This window comes from Rhineura floridana, chromosome 2, assembly GCF_030035675.1.
Source record: "Rhineura floridana isolate rRhiFlo1 chromosome 2, rRhiFlo1.hap2, whole genome shotgun sequence".
In the NCBI taxonomy this organism is placed as follows: domain Eukaryota; kingdom Metazoa; phylum Chordata; class Lepidosauria; order Squamata; family Rhineuridae; genus Rhineura; species Rhineura floridana.
The window spans coordinates 156,226,230-156,249,651 of NC_084481.1; the positions used below are offsets into that span (position 1 = coordinate 156,226,230).

Below are 23,422 nucleotides of genomic sequence, written 5' to 3' on the forward strand. Positions count from 1 at the left end.
ATGAAGAACCTGTAACCCTCCAGCAGTGATGTGAATCCAACTACCATCATCTCTGGCCATCAGCTGCGCTGGCTGCAGCCAATGAGAGCTAGAGTCCAGCAACATCTGGAGGGTCACATGTCCCTTATACCTACCCTAGAGGAACCTTCTATCAGAACCAAAAATCTAGTAGGTAAAGGACATGCCCCTTAACCAACTGCTTGTAGCCAGGAGGTCACACTGTGCAAGTGAGATCTAAAAAACAAAAAAGCAACAAAAAACAAAGGGGAACCCTATTGACATTAAAAGAGGCTACACAGCCTTTGAAAGACCCTCCAGTACAGGAATATCCTGCTATCATGGAGGCCTTGTGCACTGCTCTCTTCAGAGTGGCTTGTCAAGCGCCTGCCACCTCAAGGGCAGGCACTCATAACATTGACACAAATACCTTTATAGAAGTATTTCCTTGACATGTGGTGAACAAAGTTGCAGTGCTGACTCTGTGTGCGGCTGCACACACACGTGTGCATGTGTGCCATTAGTGTCTTGTATTTTTCAAAACAACTTAGGTGTGTAATTATTTCAAAGTAGAAATGAGTCTCTCCATTCAGCAGTCTGTCTGGCCCCGCTGCCTGCCACGGGGGTGAAGATGTAGTCAGCACAGGTTGAAAGTTCCTTAGAAAGCTCTTAAGCAGGCGGGTTGGTCCAGCTGTAGAATACTCTCCCTCAGGAGAACAAGTCCCTTGCACTTGGCACACTGGAAACTCAACTGGACAAAAAGCTAGAATGTATGAAAAGGATTAAGTATGCATTAGTAGGTCACCTTTCTGAGCATGCCCAGTTTTAGGCTCCAAGCAGAATCCACTGTCAGCTTGGTGACTGGCGCTGAGACAGTCCCCTTCTGTCTGCACGTTCATTGTTTATGACTTCAGTAGCACTGCTGCCCCTTCCCATCCACTCATATACACACTCATACACACAAGTGCAAAGTCATCAAGACATCCATGGAAAGGAAGAACTTCCATTTAGTGTGTAGATCTCTCATCTAGCACATCAGCACAGCCATCAGCAGGGGACACTGTTTTTATCCAGAGTGATCAAAGGATTAATGTTCAGCCAGTATTTCAACATGAACAAGGCAGGGAGTGGGATCCTCCTTCCAGCATCCAATCCCTCACTTATTTCTCCTTTGTTTTCTGGAGAAACACAGTCTGGGGTCAGACAGGTGGAAGGGCTGCTTTGTGGCTTGAGGACCAAGAACAATTACATGGGTATCTCTGGTTTTAATTCTGCATTTGGTGAAGGGCTCTCTCTGGAATCTAATGACACAGTAGCAACAATACATATGTCTGGCTGGAGAACAAAAGAACCATCTCCACTATACCACTGTTAAGCCCTAGTTTCCAGATTATCTCGCTGTGCCAATGTTCCTGTACTGACACATAAGAAGATGCTTAAAAGTTTTCTTGAATGTGGCATTGCAAAGAGCATAACAAGCTGGGTTGATGGTACTGTTGACATAGCACAACCAGTACCCAATGGACCAGACTGTGTCAGGGACGCAAGAGCTGCAGAAGGTATTAATGAGGACCATCACATTATAAGGTGTCCATGTCAGGATGAAGGCTAGCAAGATGGCAAAGATGGTTCTGGTAACCTTTTTCTCACGGGCCGCCATTTGGCGCTTTTTCCTGACTTGACTCCTGGCAATGCTAGCAAATTTCCTGGCAACATTTGCTGGGCGGCTGTTTGACAAGGTAATTGGGGTGGAACTGGCTTCTTTGTCTGGAACAATCTCAATGGCAGTGACACATTCGGTACCGGTTTGCTTTGTGACAATCTTAATTTTGGACCACTTAGAGGCAGGATTAATCCGGGGATGGACCGGGCTCAGCCCTTGGTCAACTGGCACGATTTCCAGGACTTGCTTCTCTTTATTGGTCTGGGTGATGCTTACTGTGCTTGATTCATTGGACGTCTCTTTCTCCTCTTGATGGCCAGTAGTCTCTGACTGTTGTAAGGGTGGCTGTTCTACTTTCCCATTTTTCACCTCCTCCTTTACCTCCACTGCTTTCTTCGGTGAGTTGTTGTTATTCTGTTTGACCAGAGGGTTCTTCAAAAAGCTGAGTGGCTTTGATCTCTTCTCCTTCTTGCTCTCAGGCTTGCGCCTTCTGATGCGGCTCCGGCTGGCCAGTGAGATGTGGATGTACAGCACAGTCATGATGATCACGGGGAGGTAGAAAGCTGCAATAGCTGTGCCAAAGGTTACAGCTGGGTTGGAGAGAAACTGAATGTAGCACTGCTGTTCCTTAACTGTCCTCTTCCCAACAATGAACTGCCAAAACAAGATGGCAGGCGCCCAGAGGATAAAGGATAATATCCAAGCAACTGCAATCATTAACCCTGCCATCTTGGTTGTCCGCCTAGCTGGGTAGGTCAGTGGCTTGGTGACACAGAAGTAGCGGTCAAAACTGATGATGAGTAAGTTCATGACAGAGGCGTTACTCACCACATAGTCCAGAGCCAGCCAGAGGTCACATACCACAGCCCCTAGTGGCCAATAGCCCTTAATAATATAGACTGTGTAGAGGTTCATGGAGAAGACTCCGATTATCAGGTCAGCACAGGCCAAACTAAAGAGGAAGTAGTTGTTGACAGTCTGGAGTTGGCGGTTCACCTTGATAGACAGCATGACCAAGATATTCCCTACCACAGTGACAAGGCTGAGTGACCCAGTTACTGTGGCTATGAAGACCATCTCCACAGTCTTATACTTGGGGGTGCCCTCCTTGAAGAGGTTGTCAGGCTGAGAAGAGTTGTATGTAGAGTCTGCAGAAAGGGAAGGGGAGGAGAGAGAAAGAAAATGGAGAAATATTATATATCTGCAAAACTCAAGCAGAAAAACTGGTATTGGTACAATAGTTAGAATGTCAGATTAGACCCAGGGAGACCCAGGTTCAAATCCCCCTTCAGTAATGAAGCTCACAGGGTGACCTTGGCCCAGTCACTCTATTTTAGCCTAACTTAACCTCACAGGGTTGTTGTGAGGATAAAATGGAGCTCTTTGCAGGAAAGGCAGCATACATATATAACAATAAATAAGAAGAATGAACTCTTCCCCCTTGAGGTGAACGTTAAAAAATGCGCCACTTCTTTTTAACCATTCCTCTGCACTGGCATTTTAACACTGAGGATCCTTGCATGATATTTGTTATACAGTTTCTTCTTGTAGGCAATCTCTCATTTTGGCAAAAGTGTTCCACATTTATATCTTTTTTGAAAGGTACTTTTGCACAGCCAAACTATTCTAACTGTCCTTCATTTTCTTTACCACGTTTGTAATTCACATTTCTTCAAGGTGCTCAGGATGATGTACTATTTTGTGCTCACAGCAATCGTACAAGACAGAGATGGGACACCTGTGGCCTTCCAGATGTTAATAATAATAATAATAATAATAATAAATTTAATTTCTTCGTCGCCTATCTGGCCAATGGCCACTCTAGGCGACTTACAAAATTGTTAAAATACAATTGATAAAATACAGTAATACAATATAAAAACAACACATCTGCAGCAACAATATTAAAACTGGGCAGGAGGCATTTCAGTTATAACAATTAACCCTCCCCAGATACCCCGAAGGCCTGCTGAAAGAGCCAGGTCTTTAACGCTTTCCGAAACACATTTAAAGAAGAGGCGTGCCGGAGATCTTGTGGGAGGGAGTTCCAAAGAGTGGGGGCCGCCACTGAGAATGCCATCTCTCTTGTACCCGCCAATCTGGCTGTTTTTGTTGGCGGGATTGAGAGAAGGCCCTGTGTGGCCGATCTTGTCGGGCGGCATAATTGGTGGCGTTGAAGGCGCTCCGTGAGATAAACTGGGCCGGAACCGTGTAGGGATTTAAAGGTCAATACCAACACCTTGAACTGGGCTCGGAAAACAACTGGTAGCCAGTGTAGGTCGAACAACACTGCTGTGATGTGATCTCGGCGGCGACTATTTGTAAGTAGTCGAGCCGCCCCATTTTGTATCAGTTGTAATTTCCGGACAGTTTTCAAGGGTATCCCCACGTAGAGCGCATTACAGTAGTCCAAACGAGAGGTGACCAGGGCGTGTACCACTAGTGGGAGCTGGTGAACAGGAAGGTAGGGTTGCAGCCTTCGTATGAGGTGTAGTTGGTACCAGGCTGCCCGGCTCACTGCCGAAATCTGAGCCTCCATGGACAGCCTGGAATCAAGCACAACCCCAAGGCTGCAGACCTGGTCCTTCAGGGGTAGACTCACCCCGTTGAACTTCAGTTTGACTACAACTCCCATCAACCATGACCCTTGGCTGTGCTGGCTGGGGCTGATGACAGCCGAAGTCCAATACCTTCTGAAGGGCCACAGGTTACTTAAACAGAGATATAGTGACTGATCCCAGGTCTTCCACTGAGCTGCAGAAACAAAGGATGAAAGATGATGAGATTTATTCAGTTTTCATTGTTTTTAAATTCTTAGTGGTAGTGCTTGAAGTGTTAGACAGACTAGGGAAATCTGGATTCAAATTCCCTAACTCAGCCATGAGTGACATTTCACCAGCTTATCTCACAGGGTGCTTGTAAAGATCAAAAGAGAGAAAGATGCCCCTTGATGCATGCTACCCTGATCTGCTTGGTAAAGGGCAGAATTTCAGCAAGATAAATAAACTGAATAGACTATATGAAGGTTTTTGCAAAGGTCAGGTAAGAGTGCATCAGCAAATTGGCTCATAGGATGGGTCACTAAAGGTCAGGATTCTTACTTTTTCAATGAAAATCAGAGTTAAGAACATAGGAAGGTACCTTGTGCTAAGTCAAATTGTTGCTCCGTCTAGCTCAGTAATGCCTACAGTGACTGACAGTGGCTCTCCAGGGTTTCAGACAGGGGCCATCTCTGGAAATGCCAGGGATTGAAGCTGGGATCTTCTGCACGCAAAGCAGCTCTTCTACCATTGAGCTATGGCCCTTCTTATAGTTAACAAAGTGATACAACTGACCCAGGATTGTGCCATACTCAGATTGCAGATGTGGAATCACACAATTCCTCTCTATAAAAACACTCTACTTGTAGATAAAGGAGATGTCAGTGAGAAGAGTTGTAGCCTGGCCTTCCCCCTGATGTGCTAGCTGGGCCAGCCCAATCGTTGGGCACAGTGAGATGGCATGCTGGGGGTTGGAAGGGGCAGGGAAGTGTTGGAGAAGAAATATGTTCCACACAAGCTGCCCTGTACCCTCTAAGCCAGGCTGCTGCCCTCAGGTGCGGTGGAAGATGCTGTTCCATTATCTGAATTGAATTAAGATTCAGCTGCCAATCCAGTCTACTTCTGTACGTGGAATGGGAGGGGCAACATTCTGTCCTTTGCCTTGGGCAACAAAATCTCTTGGGCTGGCCCTGGGTGCTAGTATTGTATAGTCAGGGAATTTTATTCAAGGGGAAGAATTAAACGATATGATTCCTTGCCCCGCTTGTATTCTGAAGTTATGCAGTCCAAAAACAGGTTTACTAATCTATCTGCTGTCTGTGTGAAATAGGCCTAATAAGGTCCCAGGTGCCACACTCTGTGGATATTGTCATTATATAGTTTGGTCACTAGGTGGCACTGGACTTAGTTGTATCTGAGTAGTCAGGCGTTTCCTGTGATTGTTCTGTTGTTGGTGAGAGACAATAAAGTTCTTGTCTAGCTTCCTGACTGGTGCATTCTCTTAAGTCTTCCATGGCATACATTATACTGATGGGGGAGGCGGGAAGTACATTGTTTGTAAATTGTAACCTTCACTAGTATAGCCATTAAGATGTGGGACAATACCTTTTTTAAAGGTATCTGTGCACTCACATCTCATAGATGTGGAAAACATTTTAACCTGGTCATCCTACCCAGCAATAGCTAAAAGCAAAACCTGTACGTTACTATCAGGAAGAAGTTGTATGAGGCCACTAAGCAAAGTGGAGAAGAAACCAATGTTCTGTTCCGCTCCCACCGGATTGCCAGCTCAGCCAGAAAAGTCATGTTTCTTCAAGCCCAGCATTTTACCAGGTCTGTGTTATTTTTAACTAATGTTTGAAAAATCCTTCTGTGCTGTTCCCATCTGCCCCCAAAATCCTTTCAACCCTCTCCATGGGAGCTATTTATGGCAGCAGTTTATAGGGTGGAGTGGGGCAACCTCAGAAGCAGGTCACAACCTTGTACTTAATTATTTCATGAGATTATGTAGATGCACAGAGAGCAAGAGAAAAATAAGTGAAATTCTGTGTGTGTGGGGGGGGAAGACCCCATCTAATAGGCCTCTAGCTCCCTGCTCCCTGCTGCACGAGCTAGAGGGAGCCCCAGCTGACGAAGCGTCAAGGCGAGTTAAGCAGCAGAGCGAGTTCGGCAGCAGGGCGAGGAGGCCAGGGCCCCCCACTCTGCCCGTCTGTTCCCTGACCTCAACTAAACCGCAGTCTCCAACCCATTAACGTAATAAACCTTAAACAAAACTATGCAGGTAAGAAGCCAGCAGGGGTGTGGGGGCTTTCCAGTGTTTTGCACCGCCTGCAGCATGTACGACTATCTGCCTGTTGGACAGAAGTCGTGGGTGTGCTCTCGGTGCAATGAGCTCCTGGCTCTCCGGGAACGACTTCATTTCCTTGAGGCCAAGGTGGTGGACCTGGAAAATCTGAGAGAGGCAGAGAGGTGTGTGGAGGAGGCCTTCAGGGACGTTATAGCTGTGTCCCACTCCAACGATGATAGCTCTCCTGCTATCATGGAGAACGATGGTCTCGGGGAAGGAGAGCATCCAGCTGAGGAAGAGGGAAACGATCCCTTAGAAGGGACCCATTCCTTGGGGGATGAGCAGCTATCCTCTCGTGCCGAGGATATATCTCCAGGGGGTGGAGGGATCCTTGTAGTGGGTGATTCGATCATTAGGAACATAGACAGTGGGGTGTGTGATGGGCGTGTAGACCGCAAGGTGTTTTGACTGCCTGGTGCGAAGGTTGCGGATATCGCCCGTCGTTTAGATAGTTTGGTAGACAGTGCTGGGAAGGAGTCAGTGGTCGTGGTGCACGTTGGCACCAACGACATGGGGAAATGCAGCCGTGAGGTCCTGGAAGCAAAATTTAGGTTGCTAGGTAGGATGCTGAAAGCCAGGACCTCCAAGGTGGCTTTCTCTGAAATGCTACCAGTTCCACGCGCAGGACCAGCCAGACAGGCCCAGCTTCGCAGTCTCAATGCGTGGATGAGACGATGGTGTCGGGTGGAAGGGTTTGGATTTGTTAGGCACTGGGGAACATTTTGGGACAAGCTGGGCCTGTACAAAAGGGACGGGCTCCACTTGAACCAGAATGGAACCAGACTGCTGGCACTTAAAATTAAAAAGGTGGCAGAGCAGCTTTTAAACTGACTGAGGGGGGAAACCCGACAGGAGCTGAGAAAGGTCCGGTTCGGAATAAACCTCCCCCCTGGGATAAAAACCAAAGAAATGATGAAATTTTAAAAGGGGTAGGCCTAGAAGTAGGCATTGTGAGAGCAGGGGCACAGGATATAAATTCAGAAGAGCAAAATTACCACAGGCCTAACCACAAGTGCCAAAGACACTTGAAGAGAGACACTGCTTACAAGTGCCTGTACGCTAATGCTAGGAGCCTCCGAACCAAGATGGGAGAACTGGAGTGCTTGGTCTTAGAGAAGAGCATTGATATAGTGAGCATAACGGAGACCTGGTGGAATGGAGAAAACCAGTGGGATACGGTTATCCCTGGATATAAACTATATCGGAAGGACAGGAAAGGACGTATTGGTGGCGGAGTCGCTCTATACGTGAAAGAAGGCATTGAATCCAGCAAGCTCGAAACCCCAAAAGAGGCAGACTCCTCCACAGAATCCACAGAATCGTTGTGGGTGGTGATACCGTGCCCCAGGAGGGACTTAATACTGGGAACGATCTATCGTCACCCTGATCAAAATGCTCAGGGAGACCTGGAGATGAGATATGAAATTGAGGAAGCATCCAAACTAGGAAATGTGGTAGTAATGGGTGACTTCAACTACCCGGACATAGACTGGTTATCCCTGGATATAAACTATATCGGAAGGACAGGAAAGGACGTATTGGTGGCGGAGTCGCTCTATACGTGAAAGAAGGCATTGAATCCAGCAAGCTCGAAACCCCAAAAGAGGCAGACTCCTCCACAGAATCCACAGAATCGTTGTGGGTGGTGATACCGTGCCCCAGGAGGGACTTAATACTGGGAACGATCTATCGTCACCCTGATCAAAATGCTCAGGGAGACCTGGAGATGAGATATGAAATTGAGGAAGCATCCAAACTAGGAAATGTGGTAGTAATGGGTGACTTCAACTACCCGGACATAGACTGGCTGCATATGTGTTCCAGTCATGACAAAGAAGCAAAGTTTCTAGATATTCTAAATGACTATGCCCTAGATCAGTTGGTCATGGAACCGACCAGAGGGACGGCAACCCTGGACTTAATCCTCAGTGGGGACCGGGACCTGGTGCGAGATGTAAGTGTTGTTGAACCGATTGGGAGCAGTGACCACAGTGCTATTAAATTAAACATACATGTAACTGGCCAATTGCCACGAAAATCCAACACGGTCACATTTGACTCCAAAAGAGGAAACTTCACAAAAATGAGGGGATTGGTAAAAAGAAAGCTGAAAAACAAAGTCCAGAGGGTCACATCACTCGAAAATGCTTGGAAGTTGTTTAAAAACACTATATTAGAAGCTCAACTGGAGTGCATACCGCAGATCAGAAAAGGTACCGCCAGGGCCAAGAAGATGCCAGCATGGTTAACGAGCAAAGTCAAGGAAGCACTTAGAGGCAAAAAGTCTTCCTTCAGAAAATGGAAGTCTTGTCCAAATGAAGAAAATAAAAAAGAACACAAACTCTGGCAAAAGAAATGCAAGAAGACAATAAGGGATGCTAAAAAAGAATTTGAGGAGCACATTGCTAAGAACATAAGCACCAACAACAAAAAATTCTATAAATACATTCAAAGCAGGAGACCATCTAGGGAGACAATTGGACCCTTGGATGATAAGGGAGTCAAAGGTGTCCTAAAGAACGATAAGGAGATTGCAGAGAAGCTAAATGAATTCTTTGCATCTGTCTTCACAGTGGAAGATATAGGGCAGATCCCTGAACCTGAACTAACATTTGCAGGAAGGGATTCTGAGGAACTGAGACAAATAGTGGTAACGAGAGAGGAAGTTCTAAGCTTAATGGACAATATAAAAACTGACAAATCACCGGGCCCGGATGGCATCCACCCGAGAGTTCTCAAAGAACTCAAAGGTGAAATTGCTGATCTGCTAACTAAAATATGTAACTTGTCCCTCGGGTCCTCCTCCGTGTCTGAGGACTGGAAAGTGGCAAATGTAACGCCAATCTTCAAAAAGGGATCCAGAGGGGATCCTGGAAATTACAGGCCAGTTAGCTTAACTTCTGTCCCTGGAAAACTGGTAGAAAGTATGATTAAAGCTAGATTAACTAAGCACATAGAAGAACAAGCCTTGCTGAAGCAGAGCCAGCATGGCTTCTGCAAGGGAAAGTCCTGTCTCAGTGACCTATTAGAATTCTTTGAGAGTGTCAACAAGCATATAGATAGAGGTGATCCAGTGGACATAGTGTACTTAGACTTTCAAAAAGCGTTTGACAAGGTACCTCACCAAAGGCTTCTGAGGAAGCTTAGCAGTCATGGAATAAGAGGAGAGGTCCTCTTGTGGATAAGGAATTGGTTAAGAAGCAGAAAGCAGAGAGTAGGAATAAACGGACAGTTCTCCCAATGGAGGGCTGTAGAAAGTGGAGTCCCTCAAGGATCGGTATTGGGACCTGTACTTTTCAACTTGTTCATTAATGACCTAGAATTAGGAGTGAGCAGTGAAGTGGCCAAGTTTGCTGACGACACTAAATTGTTCAGGGTTGTTAAAACAAAAAGGGATTGCGAAGAGCTCCAAAAAGATCTCTCCAAACTGAGTGAATGGGCGGAAAAATGGCAAATGCAATTCAATATAAACAAGTGTAAAATTATGCATATTGGAGCAAAAAATCTGAATTTCACATATACGCTCATGGGGTCTGAACTGGCGGTGACCGACCAGGAGAGAGACCTCGGGGTTGTGGTGGACAGCACGATGAAAATGTCGACCCAGTGTGCGGCAGCTGTGAAAAAGGCAAATTCCATGCTAGCGATAATTAGGAAAGGTATTGAAAATAAAACAGCCAATATCATAATGCCATTGTATAAATCTATGGTGCGGCCGCATTTGGAATACTGTGTACAGTTCTGGTCGCCTCATCTCAGAAAGGATATTATAGAGTTGGAAAAGGTTCAGAAGAGGGCAACCAGAATGATCAAGGGGATGGAGCGACTCCCTTACGAGGAAAGGTTGCAGCATTTGGGGCTTTTATTTTAGAGAAAAGGCAGGTCAGAGGAGACATGATAGAAGTGTATAAAATTATGCATGGCATTGAGAAAGTGGATAGAGAAAAGTTCTTCTCCCTCTCTCATAATACTAGAACTCGTGGACATTCAAAGAAGCTGAATGTTGGAAGATTCAGGACAGACAAAAGGAAGTACTTCTTTACTCAGCGCATAGTTAAACTATGGAATTTGCTCCCACAAGATGCAGTAATGGCCACCAGCTTGGATGGCTTTAAAAGAAGATTAGACAAATTCATGGAGGACAGGGCTATCAATGGCTACTAGCCGTGATGGCTGTGCTGTGCCACCCTAGTCAGAGGCAGCATGCTTCTGAAAACCAGTTGCCGGAAGCCTCGGGAGGGGAGAGTGTTCTTGCACTCGGGTCCTGCTTGCGGGCTTCCCCCAGGCACCTGGTTGGCCACTGTGAGAACAGGATGCTGGACTAGATGGGCCACTGGCCTGATCCAGCAGGCTCTTCTTATGTTCTTATGTTCTTATGTTCATGCTCCTAGGTTTTGCTGAGGGAAGCCTACCCTCTGCTGGATATTCTTAGTATTGCACCACTGTAGGCAGACGCTTGAGGACCTCTGAAAAGATCTTGTCTTCTCCAACACAGCACACATTTTTGGATGACTTTTCCTTAGTCTGGGGAAAGGAGACCAAAGAGCACATTCTGTACAAGCTGGAGGAATGTTTGATGTTTGCCTGTGAGGCCGCATTTGGGTTAGCTTGTGCTTGAGGCGCTTTCCCGTGGGCCAGCCAGTTAATATGGGGCTATTTCCTCAAATTTTGTGCAGAAAACTATCAGGACTTGTGAAATTTCAGGTGGAAGCTGTGGAGTCTTACTGGCACTTTCAACATGGCTGCAAATGCTTGTGTTAGTATCTGCATAGGTTTCTTTACAATGCAGGCCCCACTTCACCACACTACGCCATCCCTGGCTTAAGACGGACACACTATTGAGCAAGACCTCTTTCTCCTTCCTGTCCCACTGAATGCACTGTGGACTGCAGTGCAAGGAAGGAATACAATCCACAAGTGAAACCTATTCATGACTTTATGCAGACGCTGATAATTCCCTCCTACCCTGTCTCTCACACACATGCACACCCACTTTCTGTATATATATATATATATATATATATATATATATATTAAAAGTTCCAAGCCCTTATGAATCTGGGGCTGCCTTATTAACTGTATAGATGTCCTAGGGCAGCCTTTCCCAACTAGTGGGCCACCAGATGCTGTTGGACCACAACTCCCATCAGCCTCAGCCAGCATTGCCAATGGTCCGGAAAGATGGGAATTGTGGTCCAACAACATCTGGTGGCCCACTAGTTGGGAAAGGCTGTCGTAGGGGGACAGAATGTCTTTGTTCTGCTCTGACCTGCCTAGGAGTCTTTGATCAAGAAGGCACACATTCCTCCTAGCTGAGAGAAGAGGAACATGTGGTCCTCCACTTGTTGGACTCCAACACCAACATGGCCAATGGCAAGGTTTGGTGGGAGGTGTATCCAACAACATCAGGAGAGCTACAAGTACCCCCTACCTGCCCTAGTCTGCACAAGAATATATATTGCAAAAGGGGAAAGGTGAATGGGCAAATAAGATTCTAAGGAGAAAATCCCCATCTGATATATAACATTTTCTTAAATAGAAACACTTCTATGCTTCACATCAGCCTTCCCCAACTGGTGTTACCTGGATGTTTTAGACTATAACTCCCATCAGCCCCAGCCAGCACTGCCAATGGTTAGGGCTAATGAGAGTTATAGTTCAACAACATATGGAGGGCACCAGAGTGGGGAAGGCTGCTTTGCATCAATGCTCTAATCATTAATATGTTTACTCAGAAGGCAGTCATACTGATTTCAATATTGCTTTTGTTTACTGTTTATGTACAAAAATGATTTTTTTTCTAAAAAAAGAAGGCATGCATGTAAATGTTTAGGATGGGAGCCTTAATTAAAATTTTAATTTAGGATTCTATTTTTATTATTATTTATCTTCCCCAGATGCTTCTAAGAATGCAAAGAGAACAATAACAGAAAGCCTTCTTATTTATTTATTTATTTATTTGTTTGTTTCATTTATAGACCGCCCATAGCGAGTGGCTCTCTGGGCGGTGTACAAAAAGGTTAAAATACAAAATATCAACAATAAAATCAGACAACAAACAATAAACACAAGCAGCAACTAAAGAAAAAAATAAAAAATAAAAAATCTTAATCTGTCTCGTAGAAGCAGAACTTGTGTGGGTAGAAAGGCTTGCCTTTAACAGCTGCATAACAGAATATACAGTGCAACAGAATAATTTTTCCCAATGTGGAGAATTTACCTATTGAATTTTTGCCTGATGTGCAGCTCTTAAAGATGCAGGGACCCTGGCAGAAAAAAAGGAAGCAATCACAGGAGATACCAGGTTGCATTAGCGGTCTCTTGACAAAATGGTTCAGTAAAATAATCCAGATGGCTCAATAAAGTGAGCCTTACATCAGGTTAGTGGAGAAAAGGAGAACTGCCCTGTTCAGAGAGGGGAAAGGAGGCAACATTAAGATGAAGGTGGGGGGAGAGGAGAGGTGAATGACAATGAAACAAGCACTGAATGTTATTATTTGTTAAATTTAAATGGCTGCCCGTCAATAAAACCCACAAAAAACAAACATCATGCAATGTTTAAAAATACAAAATTAAAACAAAAGAAATCAGTAAGAATGCTGGTTGGCATTGGTGTGATGTAGTGGCAGGTTTACCTTTGCCCTCACTGATGAAATTTGGCAATCACCTATTAATCAGCTAAAGTTTTAGTCCGTTAGTTACCCATTAAACTAATTAAAGTCTGCAACCTTAAGTTTACAACCTCTTACATGATCAGAAAAGCAATTTGACTATTCTATCATATACATGAACAAACTTTCTGATGAAAATTCCTAGCTTTCAACACACACACAAAGAGAGAAGAGCCTCTGAGACAGGCTGTGTCACTTCACTGCCTAAAAGTGGCTGCTATTTCTAGGTCAGCTTCTCAGCCTGCATCTACCAATTATCTCTGGCCACAGCCTGGATCTGCAGATTTTAATAGGACAATGAAATCTTTGCTCTCTAAACTGCCAGGTCTGCATTTTCACAAGCTCCTCCAGAATCAACTTCAGTGTATCAGCCTTGCACAATCCCAGCATGATGGAAAACACCGTTCTGATAGCCTGGGACTCTTTCTCTCTCCTCAGTCTCCCAAGCCATCCAAGGGCCTTCAGTTAGAATAAATCAAGGCTCAACTTGACTCCAAGGCCGGCTGAGAAAAAGCTGGTAAAGCAATGTCATGGCCTCACTTAAGTGTTCCATAACACATTAACACCCATTTAGCGAGCAGACTTTAAGAGCATGGCAAGGCTGGCAAACATTGGCAAATCCTGTCTAGTCCCTAGCTTAATTTTAAATTCCCTGGTGAAGTCAGAACAGAACTGAATAGGAAGAAAAATGCTCCAATTGAGAACTTCCTGTTTGTGACAATAATGTTTTAGTGAAATGACATAACATTATACTTGGACTATAGAGAGCTGGATTTGAAGTCACTGTCACTAGACCTAGACAACCTAGCAAGGCTCTGAAGGGGATAAAATGAGAGAACTCAGCCTGAGCATTTTGAAAGAGGAGTAGGATATAAATATGAAGGATGGAAGGGAAGTTAATGGAAATTTGGTTCACTTCACATTTCTACCTGCAGAATATACTTTTGCTTGACATGGAGACTAGGGGAGGTATTCAATGCTAATCCTACTCAGAGCAGATCCATTGAAATAAACAGACATGACTAACTTGGGTTCATTAATTTCAATGGGTCTACTCTGAGTAGGATTTAGTTTAATACAACCCTAAATCTCCCCCCCTTCTGCCAAAGGTCAATGGATGGTGTGTAGAAGCAGTGAAAGTATGAGAAATATAAGTCAGGCAGGCAAATTCTGTGAAAAATTCCTTTTTCATCATGTTAAAATGGAATTTAGATATAGTTTCTTTTTACTTTTTGAATAAGGGCTTATTCATATCATATGGGTGGAATTTTCTACATTGTAAAATTCATCTAGCCCCATTAATTGACTGTGCATGTCTGTATATTAAACTCTGAACTATGCTTCTTTTGACAGCATATTTAATTTGGTTCTTATCCTTTATATTCTGGCATGTCAGACATAAGAACATAAAAAGAGATCAGACAAAAGGCCCATTAGGTTGAGCATTCTCTTCCCACGGAGGCCAGCCAGATGCCTATGGGAAGCCCACAAGCAGGTCATAAGCTCAAAGGCACTCTCCTTTTCTACTTGCAGTCCAAACTATTGAACCAATTGGCAACAATGACATAGGCAGATGTTACACATGGTAAAGTGAGAGAAATGATGGGATGATCTTTGTGTTCAATATTCAGATTGACATGTCAGGAGAAAGCTTAGGAATGTCACACTTTCCATAGGTCTTTCCTATGGAGGTACAATAGGTACAACTATTCTAAGATTTCTTTGTACCAGGATTTTTGTCCTATAACATCTCAGAGGGATGGTTTCACAGAAATACATGTAACATTATTTGATCTCTTTACTGGATGTCTCTATACATCTCATAGCTTAAAGCATGAACTAGTTCCACTGAAAAGCTTTGTGTCTGAACTGGAGTTTGAACTGAATTGAAAGTTCTGTTTGTGATGAGGAATCTGTGGGTGGCTCATTCACATTCATAGTTCATCACAGCAATTAATGAATGATGAATGGGTGTGTGTGAACCAACTTGTGGTTACGTTTTTATTGGAAATCTAGGTAATTCTTGAGATAGCAATGGTTGTGTTTGCTTATACCAGGGGGAAGATAATCATGAATAAATATACTAAGAATATAAGCTTGAACACATTTACAAGAGAGAAAAACCCATTGAACACAGTAGTCTGATTCACACATAACACTAAGTCATGGTTTGTTTATACCATGATTTGTTAAACAAATCATGAGTTAACCATGAGTTGTCCCACAGGTGATCAAACAAACCATGGCTTATTTCTCCAAAGTTCAGTTTGTTTTCCAGCTGCTCTTGCCTTGTGCCTTTGTAGCTTGGTGAGCATCTGGAGTAGGGTGGCCAAACAAACTATAATTAAAGAAGAGTGCTGGGTTGCACATAATGCCAGGCCATAGTTAAAACAAACTGAGGTTTGTAAACCAGCAATATAGCATGACTTCCAATCAGGGTTTGTTGGCAGTAAACAAACCACAGTTAATCTAATGGGCAGGGTTTGGATGATCAAATAAACCATGGCTTAACAAACTAATAAACTATAGTTTATTAAGCCATTACTTACTTTAGTGTGCATGCCAGGCCAGTGGGGCTTGCCTCTGAGTCTTACCTTTGTGTGACACAAAGTAAGAATTTTGATAAGCAGAAATAAAACATCAACAAATCCATTTCACCCTTTTCTCTCTCTCGACTTCTCCTATGTTCCTGACATTTTCCTAACCCAGACCATTCCCTTTTGCCCTTAATGTCGTTCATCCCTTTCTTTTGACTCCTTTTCCTGTTTACTTCTGTTTGGGGCCCAAGATAAATTGCAGATCTGATGCAATGGTGCTTTGGAAAAGGTTCTTGGGAATGATAACTATTGGGAGCAATAAAGACAGATGTCAATTAGATTTGCTCCTTGCCACTCTTCTGGAGATGTTAGCAGATGGTCTCACAGACACACGTTGATGAGCAAGCTGGCACAAACTCAATTCATGTCCTCATCCCCCCCCCCAACCTTTGCCTTTGTGATTTACAGATTGTTTGGCTCTCCCTATGACTCCTCATAATGATCGTGGCCTTGATACCCCTGGAAGATAAGATTGAGCAGTTTGTTATCTTCCCCTCTTGAGACCCCTTCTGCAGTGTGTTGGACATGTCAACAAAGGTACAATTAACCCAAAGTTACCATTTTGAAGCAAAGCAGGATCCAAGGACTTCCCCAGCATTTTCCAGGGGAAAAAAGACAGCAGAATTGGAAATGGAATGAAGACTCAGATGACGGTTCAGGACAATGTGGGTAGAACCCACGGCCAAAGCTCTCTATTCAGCTAAGAAGGTGTTCAGCCTGAAAAAGAAGAGCACCTAAAGCTGGCCTTTCCCTTTGATTTTTTGGCAACTGGCCCAAGAGTTGTGTGTTTGTTTTAAATGTAATTGGTTTGTTTCTTAGAACAGAACAGATTTTATTGAACTAGTCCTCAGACCATATAAAAAGATGGATTGTTGGTTGGCTCTCCTAATATGTTTTGAGTCTTAAGGAGTTCATCCCACAACCTGCTTTAACTTTGCCAGTTAGCCTATTTATTAATACCCTGGTACAGGCTAGCACCAGGCATTATCAGGGCCCTTGGGCACCAGACAGTCCAGGGCCCACATTGACATGCTCCCTAACACCCCTCCCAATACAGGCAGAGCAGGTTTAAATAGGCTGCCTACCCCACCTACCTCCTGTATTGCTGCATCTGTGCTCTAGCGCACTGTGCGCACACGCCTGCCATCACCCAAGATGGCAGTGGGGGCGTCAACACCTTAGGGATGCTCCTGCTGCCATCTTGGATGATGGCAGGCAAGTGCACGCAGCATGCTAACATGGCAACATGGGAGGTAGGGTGGGCCTATTTAAGCCTGTGCCGCGATCTGTGCTAGCATCGGTTCGCAGGACAAGCAACCTGTCACTGGCATGGATTGTGGAGTGGAAGCTCCACCTCTCAGCCTAAGGAGGAGTCCCTCAGGGGCTCTTCTGGACTACAGGGCCCTTAGCCAGTGCCTGAGCTGGCTGCCTGCTGCCGCCTGGCCTGCACTGGTGGTGCTACCTATAATATTTGGCATTTAATAACAGTGTGGTTCTCATGTGGTTTAAAAGGCAGCCTTTTGTCACAGCTCTCCTCTTCCTCTTTCCCTTCTCTGTAGGCAATGATGTACTGAAACCACAGAGTTTTCACATCAGGTTTCTCCCTTAGTATCCAAGTACTGTACAAATATTCACTCTTTTCCTGTGCATATTTGCTTGTCCATCTGGAACTGCAGACTTAGCTTTCTTTCTTTCTCTGTGTTCTATGTGCCCTGTAAATCAATACTTCAGATGTGGCATGCTAGAGGAAACAGGAGACATAATATAAAAATGGGGTCATGAAATTGGGATCCAGGTTTATGAAAGAGCTGGATTGAGCTGAACAGTAGGATAGCCAGACCCCGGGGGGGGGAGAAAAGGAGAGGGCTCCTGCAGCTTTAATAGTTTTGCAGAAGAGTTAATTTTAGCAGGTGTAGTTTGTCAAGCAACTATTAAAGCTGCAGGAGCCCTATCCTCTTTCCCCCAGACCACCCTAGTGAATGGGCACGTGGGTCCAGTGGTGGATATTCAACATAACCTTTACAGCAGGTGAAGAAAAGGCTCCCAACAATGAAAGAGGATTAGGCAGCAAGAGATCTCAGTCCTCCAGACCAGCCACACACAGTTTTGTATCTCTTTCACAAGGCACAGGCTTAGCCATGAGAAAATAAGGATGTGAAGCACTAAAAAGCAACATAGCATTGAATACAATGCAAACTGTGTTGCTTTTTTGTGTATTTTTTGACAGCCGATCAAAAGAAAAACTATCAGTCTGGAATCTCTGGATGCACCATAAGGAGCACCTGTGTGTGTGTGTGTTCGTGTTCAGAATTCAGGAGCAACAAGTGGTATTGTCCAAGAAAAGAAATTCTTAAAGCACAAGAGGGTATTGGTGTGTTGGACAATGGGGAAACTATAAGAACTGTTGACAAACATAGAGGCAAAATATCTAATCCTAGGCAGATGTATGCATCAATGGACATAATGGGACTCACTTTTGAGTAAACATGGAATTGCATCATGAGAGTGTATATCCTCCTCTGCTTGAGGACTAGAAACATCATATCATTCTGATATGTTTTTAACTCCTTAAAAGACAGTGCTTATCAGTTTTCTCCATACCATAAGGACTAGTAACCTGAGATAACTCTATACAGCTAATACTGCATGCAGTATTTTCAGGGAGATATAAATTAACAACCAACTTTAATATGCAGATGGCCATAAGCCTGTGCTGTGAGATGCTATTTGTGCAGGCACAACATCTTAGGCATGTGGAAACAGATCTACAGATCCATTCTGCCAAATTGCACCAGTGCTCATACAGTGAGATTTTATGGATTTGTTCATGGTGAGAATAGCTCTGTGTACCGAGCATGTGTTAGACTTTAGACGCCTATATGAGCCCAAGTCTCCATAATAGAGAGAGGAGTTCTAGAAACAGTGCATGCAGAATGCCCCAAAACCATTTTCTAAAGTAAAAATCCATTTTATTTAGGCAATGATTCAAGGGCACAAGAAAACAAAAAGACATCATGGCCAAACATCAGAGTTATACACAGAGGCAGGGATGATAAGTTGCCCACCCTGGGAATGTTTTTAAGAGATCAGCAGGATAGAAATAAAGAAAAAGATTTTACAGAAAATAAAATTTAAAAATGTGCAATGTCTCAGGAACATATACATCTTTCACTATGCAGTATGCACGGATGAGGATCATTGGATCAGGATAATGCTGCTTTTAACAAGTAAAAACTTTTTTTTTTTGCATACTACCAAAACCAGCACTAAGACACTAGATTCCATGATCTGTGCTGTGAAGGAAATCTATGTAGATTTCCCAAGTTATTTTCTTTCTGGAGCCTCTCAGCAATTTTTGGCAAAAAAGCAGCTATGTTGACCTGCATAACAACAACGTGCTGGTGAGGGTGTGTGCATAAGCGCACTGCAGATGCATCCATGTGTGCATGCATGCATGCAAATGATACTGTGGTCCTACACTTGCCTACTCAGAAGTAAGTTCCACTAAGTTCCGTGGGGCTTACTCCAGTCCCAGCTTAGTGTGCACAGGACTGCAGCCTGAGTCTCCTTCAGTCTTGCTAAAATATCCTCAGACATGTTTTCTGAATGGGAGCAACTAAAAACAGATGAAATGGAAGCATCTGCCCAATAAGAATAATCACCAGGGGAAGAAAAAGGTCAAACGCTAATAAGTCTGTAGGAGGAACATGTAGACATGGGAACAACATGAATTAGATAAACCAATTAATTTCTCTAAGCCACATGAATGTAATCTCCTCCCAGAGGAGATCGGCTTCTGATCTGTGCTTATTAAATCAGGACCTTTGGAGAAGAACAGAGCTTGGAAAGAGGTAGGTTGGTGGGCTGTCTCCTTCCCAGACAGCAAAAAGGGTTGATGTGATTATTTATTTCCTTTTAGATGCATACAAAAACAGGCTCTCTGGTATCCATCCAAATCAGCAGACAGCATCCAGCATTTAAACCTGGAGATCTTGCACCTCATCTCCCCGTGTCAACTCTACGCGTCTCCCTACCAGGAAAAAAAACAGGGCAGGGATCTCATGACAAACTTGGATTCTAAGGAAACTCAATTTTGCTGTCAGTAAATGTGACAAGAATGCACACTGTGAGCCATAACCTGAACAAGAAATCCGCACTGTAGATTTCTAAAGCAACAGTCTGTGACAGACACAAGAAGCAATGAAGAACTGTAATAAGCCTGTTAGGGCTGGAGTCAGAGCAGACTAGTGGCTCCAATGTCAGTGGGGCAGTGACTCAGCTCCGGGTTTTAGTCTAAATGTTCGAAGAGCTGTCCAAGGTTCTGAAAGCTGAAGCAATTGCATTTAGAAAAAGGACAACTAACAAGAATATAGGAAGCTGCCTTACATCAGGTCAGACCATTGGAGCTCAGCATTGTCTGCACTAGGGGTGGAGACTCTGTGGCCCTCCAACTTCCATCAGCCCCCAACATGGCCGATGGTCAGAAATGATGAGCAACCAAGGGGGATACAGGTTCCCCACCCCTAGTCTACATAAAGTGTTCTGCAGTCCCAGGGTCGAACTAAACATGATATTAACTGCATGAATGCAGTTATTATGTATTGACTTCCTTTATGTAAATAGATGTAGGAAAGCTGGAGAATCCAGAGCAGCACTCATATCATGGAGGAGCCGGTGAGAGAGAAAGAAGGGAAATTGTAATTCATTTCTCTCCCAGCAACAGTTCTGACAAAAATATTTTATTTGTAGTTGCTATTTACATTTTAAAGGACGCACCCCTTCAGATTGAAGAGACAGTTTTTGTCAGGACCGTAGCAGGAAGAGGTTAAATCTCCTCTCCCCACGCCTATGACTCTCCATGGTTCCTCTCATTGGCACATAATAGAAATGATATTCATGCAATTAACATCACGTCTTGTTTAGCCCATGGATAAGGAATACATAATGTTCTGATAGTCAAAAGGAAGAGTTTCCCCCCTCTGTAGGATGATCCCAGAGATGCATATTGTGCTTCTATAAGTTTCTTCTACACATTTCTTCAGAAGATTGCTCCAGGTAGAATGGGTCCAGCCTTTCACTCACACAGCAATGTCAAGTTAGGAGGAAATTTAATCAACTAGTTAGTTCATATTTACACATCTTTGGCCTTTTTGTTGCACTGATGTTCAGGAGACAAACTTGCCACTGAAGAACACTGGGAAGGAGATAGAACTAAAAATTACCTAAATGCTTGAAAAAGAAAAGAAATGGAACTTTCACTTGGAATGGAGAATACAGGATGAATATGATAATGGTGCAAAACTAATGAATGCTGTGCCCCTTTCTCTTCTCTCTCTCTTCTCCCTCCTCAACACCTTTTTCCTTAGCACCAATGCTATAAGTCAGAGACACTCTGCAAGTATTTTAAAAATGGAACTGCCTTCAAGTCGATCCGGATTTATGACGACCCTATGAATAGGGTTTTCATGGTAAGTGGTATTCAGAGGTGGTTTACCATTGCCTTCCTCTGAGGCTGAGAGGCAGTGACTGGCCCAAGGTCACCCAGTAAGCTTCATGGCTGTGTGGGGATTCGACCCTGGTCTCCCAGGTCGTAGTCCAGCACCTTAATGTTAAAAGTAATTGTAATTTGTTGCTATCAGTATAATGATCGATATGCTAAATTTATTGCTATGTGCCAAGGGGCAGGTGTGTGTGTGCATGCAAGCTGGAGTCAAGCAAACAAAGAGGGCATGGGATCACCCAAGTAAGGAGGCTGAGGTTGCCATCCTAACCCCACTTACCTGAGAATGAGTCCCACTGAATTCAATGGGACTTATGTCTGAGCAACATAGTTAGTACTGCAGTCTTAATATGATTGAATGTTTGGGACTATTGGAATTTGGGGTTAAAGGATGAAGTATATAATGGACCTATACTTTCAATAATGTATGTCACCACATTTTAATAACATGGTACCTGCTGGTATTGATCCAAAACTGTATTTTAAATTCTCCATAAAGGTTATTGATTTATTTATTATATTTATATCATGCTTTTCCATCAAGGAGCTCAGTGATGTACATGGTTCTCCCCCCATCCCTTTTTACCCTCACAACAAGCCTGTGAGGTAGATTAGACTGAGAGATAGTGATTGGCCCAAAGCCACCCAGTTAGCTTTATGGCTGAGCGGTGATTTGAACTGGGGTCTTCCTGGTCCTAGTCTGATGTGCTAACCACTACGCTACACAAACCCTGCCTAACCTGTTCCACAAAGCATGGAGAAATAATGTCAGTGAGAGGAAGTAGAGGTAGCATTACTCCCTCTTCCCAGAGAGTGCAGTTACAGCCTGCAAGGCTTTAACAGGAACCCTCTTGGACACTTGACACTTCCTGCCAGCAGGGTTAAAAGCTGCAACCTGACAGCAAGTCCCACTGAATTCAGTGGGACATAAAGGCTTGCATTGTAATCTGGCTTCCCACCAAGTAACTAGTTGCTGCCTACAATCCCTGGTTATCACCGGGCAACCAGGACAGATCCTGGCATGCCAGCGTGGCCTCAGTTTCAGCTTCTGCAACCATTTTCCTGCATCAGGAATCTGTGCATAAAAGGATCCTGTGTGCAAATGTCTAGCTAAGCCTTTGCAAATATACTCTGTGAGAAGGATTCACACTAACGCCCTTTTCATTGGAACATGGGCTTAAAGAAAGATCCTGAGCAGCTTCCACTGAGCGAGCACAAGTCTATTTCTGGTTAGCGGACTTCTGTTTTGCAAAGTGGAGGTTCTTCTTTGAAATTCATTACGCTTAATGGCCCCGTGCCCCACTCTCAGGATGTGCCAGGGTTCTAAGGAATCCTGTTTCTATAGGAACCTAGTTTTGTCATTTTGTTGCTAAGAGATTCATTGGCATGAGTTTCCAACAGCCACTAGGTGGCACACTTGACTCTGGGAAATACACTTTTAAAAAAGCCTTCTCTAGCTACGCTAACAGTAAGTGGTGTTGATAGGTCAATACTATTAGAGCTGATGGATCAGTATGGCACTGCCAAGACTATGGTGTCCTACTGATAACAGCTTTGATCCAGTTAACAGGGAGGGTTCTATTCCAACTGAGCCCCGGACAGATATTTGTACAGGCTGGTCTTGACAATGCACTTTTCACCCAGAGAAACTTCTAACACAGAGGAACATAGGAAGCCACCTTATATTGAATCAGACCATTGGTCAATCCAGCTCAGTTCTGTTTATACTGATTGGCAGCAGCTTTCTAGGGTTTCAGACTTGGGACATTCCCAGCCCTACCTGGAGATGCCGGGGATTGAACCCTGGGACCTTCTGTGTGTAAAGCAGATGCTCTACCACTGAGCTACAGGCTTGCCTCCTAACCTTTCTAGGTATGTACTTATGAGAACACACATAAATGTATGAAATGAGTCATCACAGCTATGAACCATAATAATTCCCAAGTACTTAGTGGCACTTCCTCCCTAGGTGGCATTGTCACAGTGCTTGCTGGAACATCCAATGCTTGCTTCACAAATTATCATTATTTTTTATTTATTTTTATTTCTTACACTTACATCCCACCTTTCCTCTAAGGAGCTCAAGATGGTGTCACTTCCGGGAAGG

At 44.0% G+C, this 23,422-nt stretch overlaps 1 protein-coding gene and 1 non-coding gene across 2 annotated transcripts; both read right to left on the bottom strand.

Annotated features, from left to right (window-relative positions):
* Window positions 1-1,387: 1,387 nt before the first annotated feature.
* On the bottom strand, window positions 1,388-2,803 carry CHRM4 (cholinergic receptor muscarinic 4). Its single transcript, XM_061613177.1, has one exon. The coding sequence runs from the start codon at window positions 2,735-2,737 to the stop codon at window positions 1,388-1,390; it is 1,350 nt and encodes a 449-aa protein (XP_061469161.1). The 5' UTR covers window positions 2,738-2,803.
* A 20,293-nt stretch (window positions 2,804-23,096) lies between these two features.
* TRNAV-UAC (transfer RNA valine (anticodon UAC)) lies at window positions 23,097-23,175 on the bottom strand. Its single transcript has one exon. It is a non-coding gene; the product is annotated as a tRNA-Val (tRNA).
* Between the last annotated feature and the right edge of the window lie 247 nt (window positions 23,176-23,422).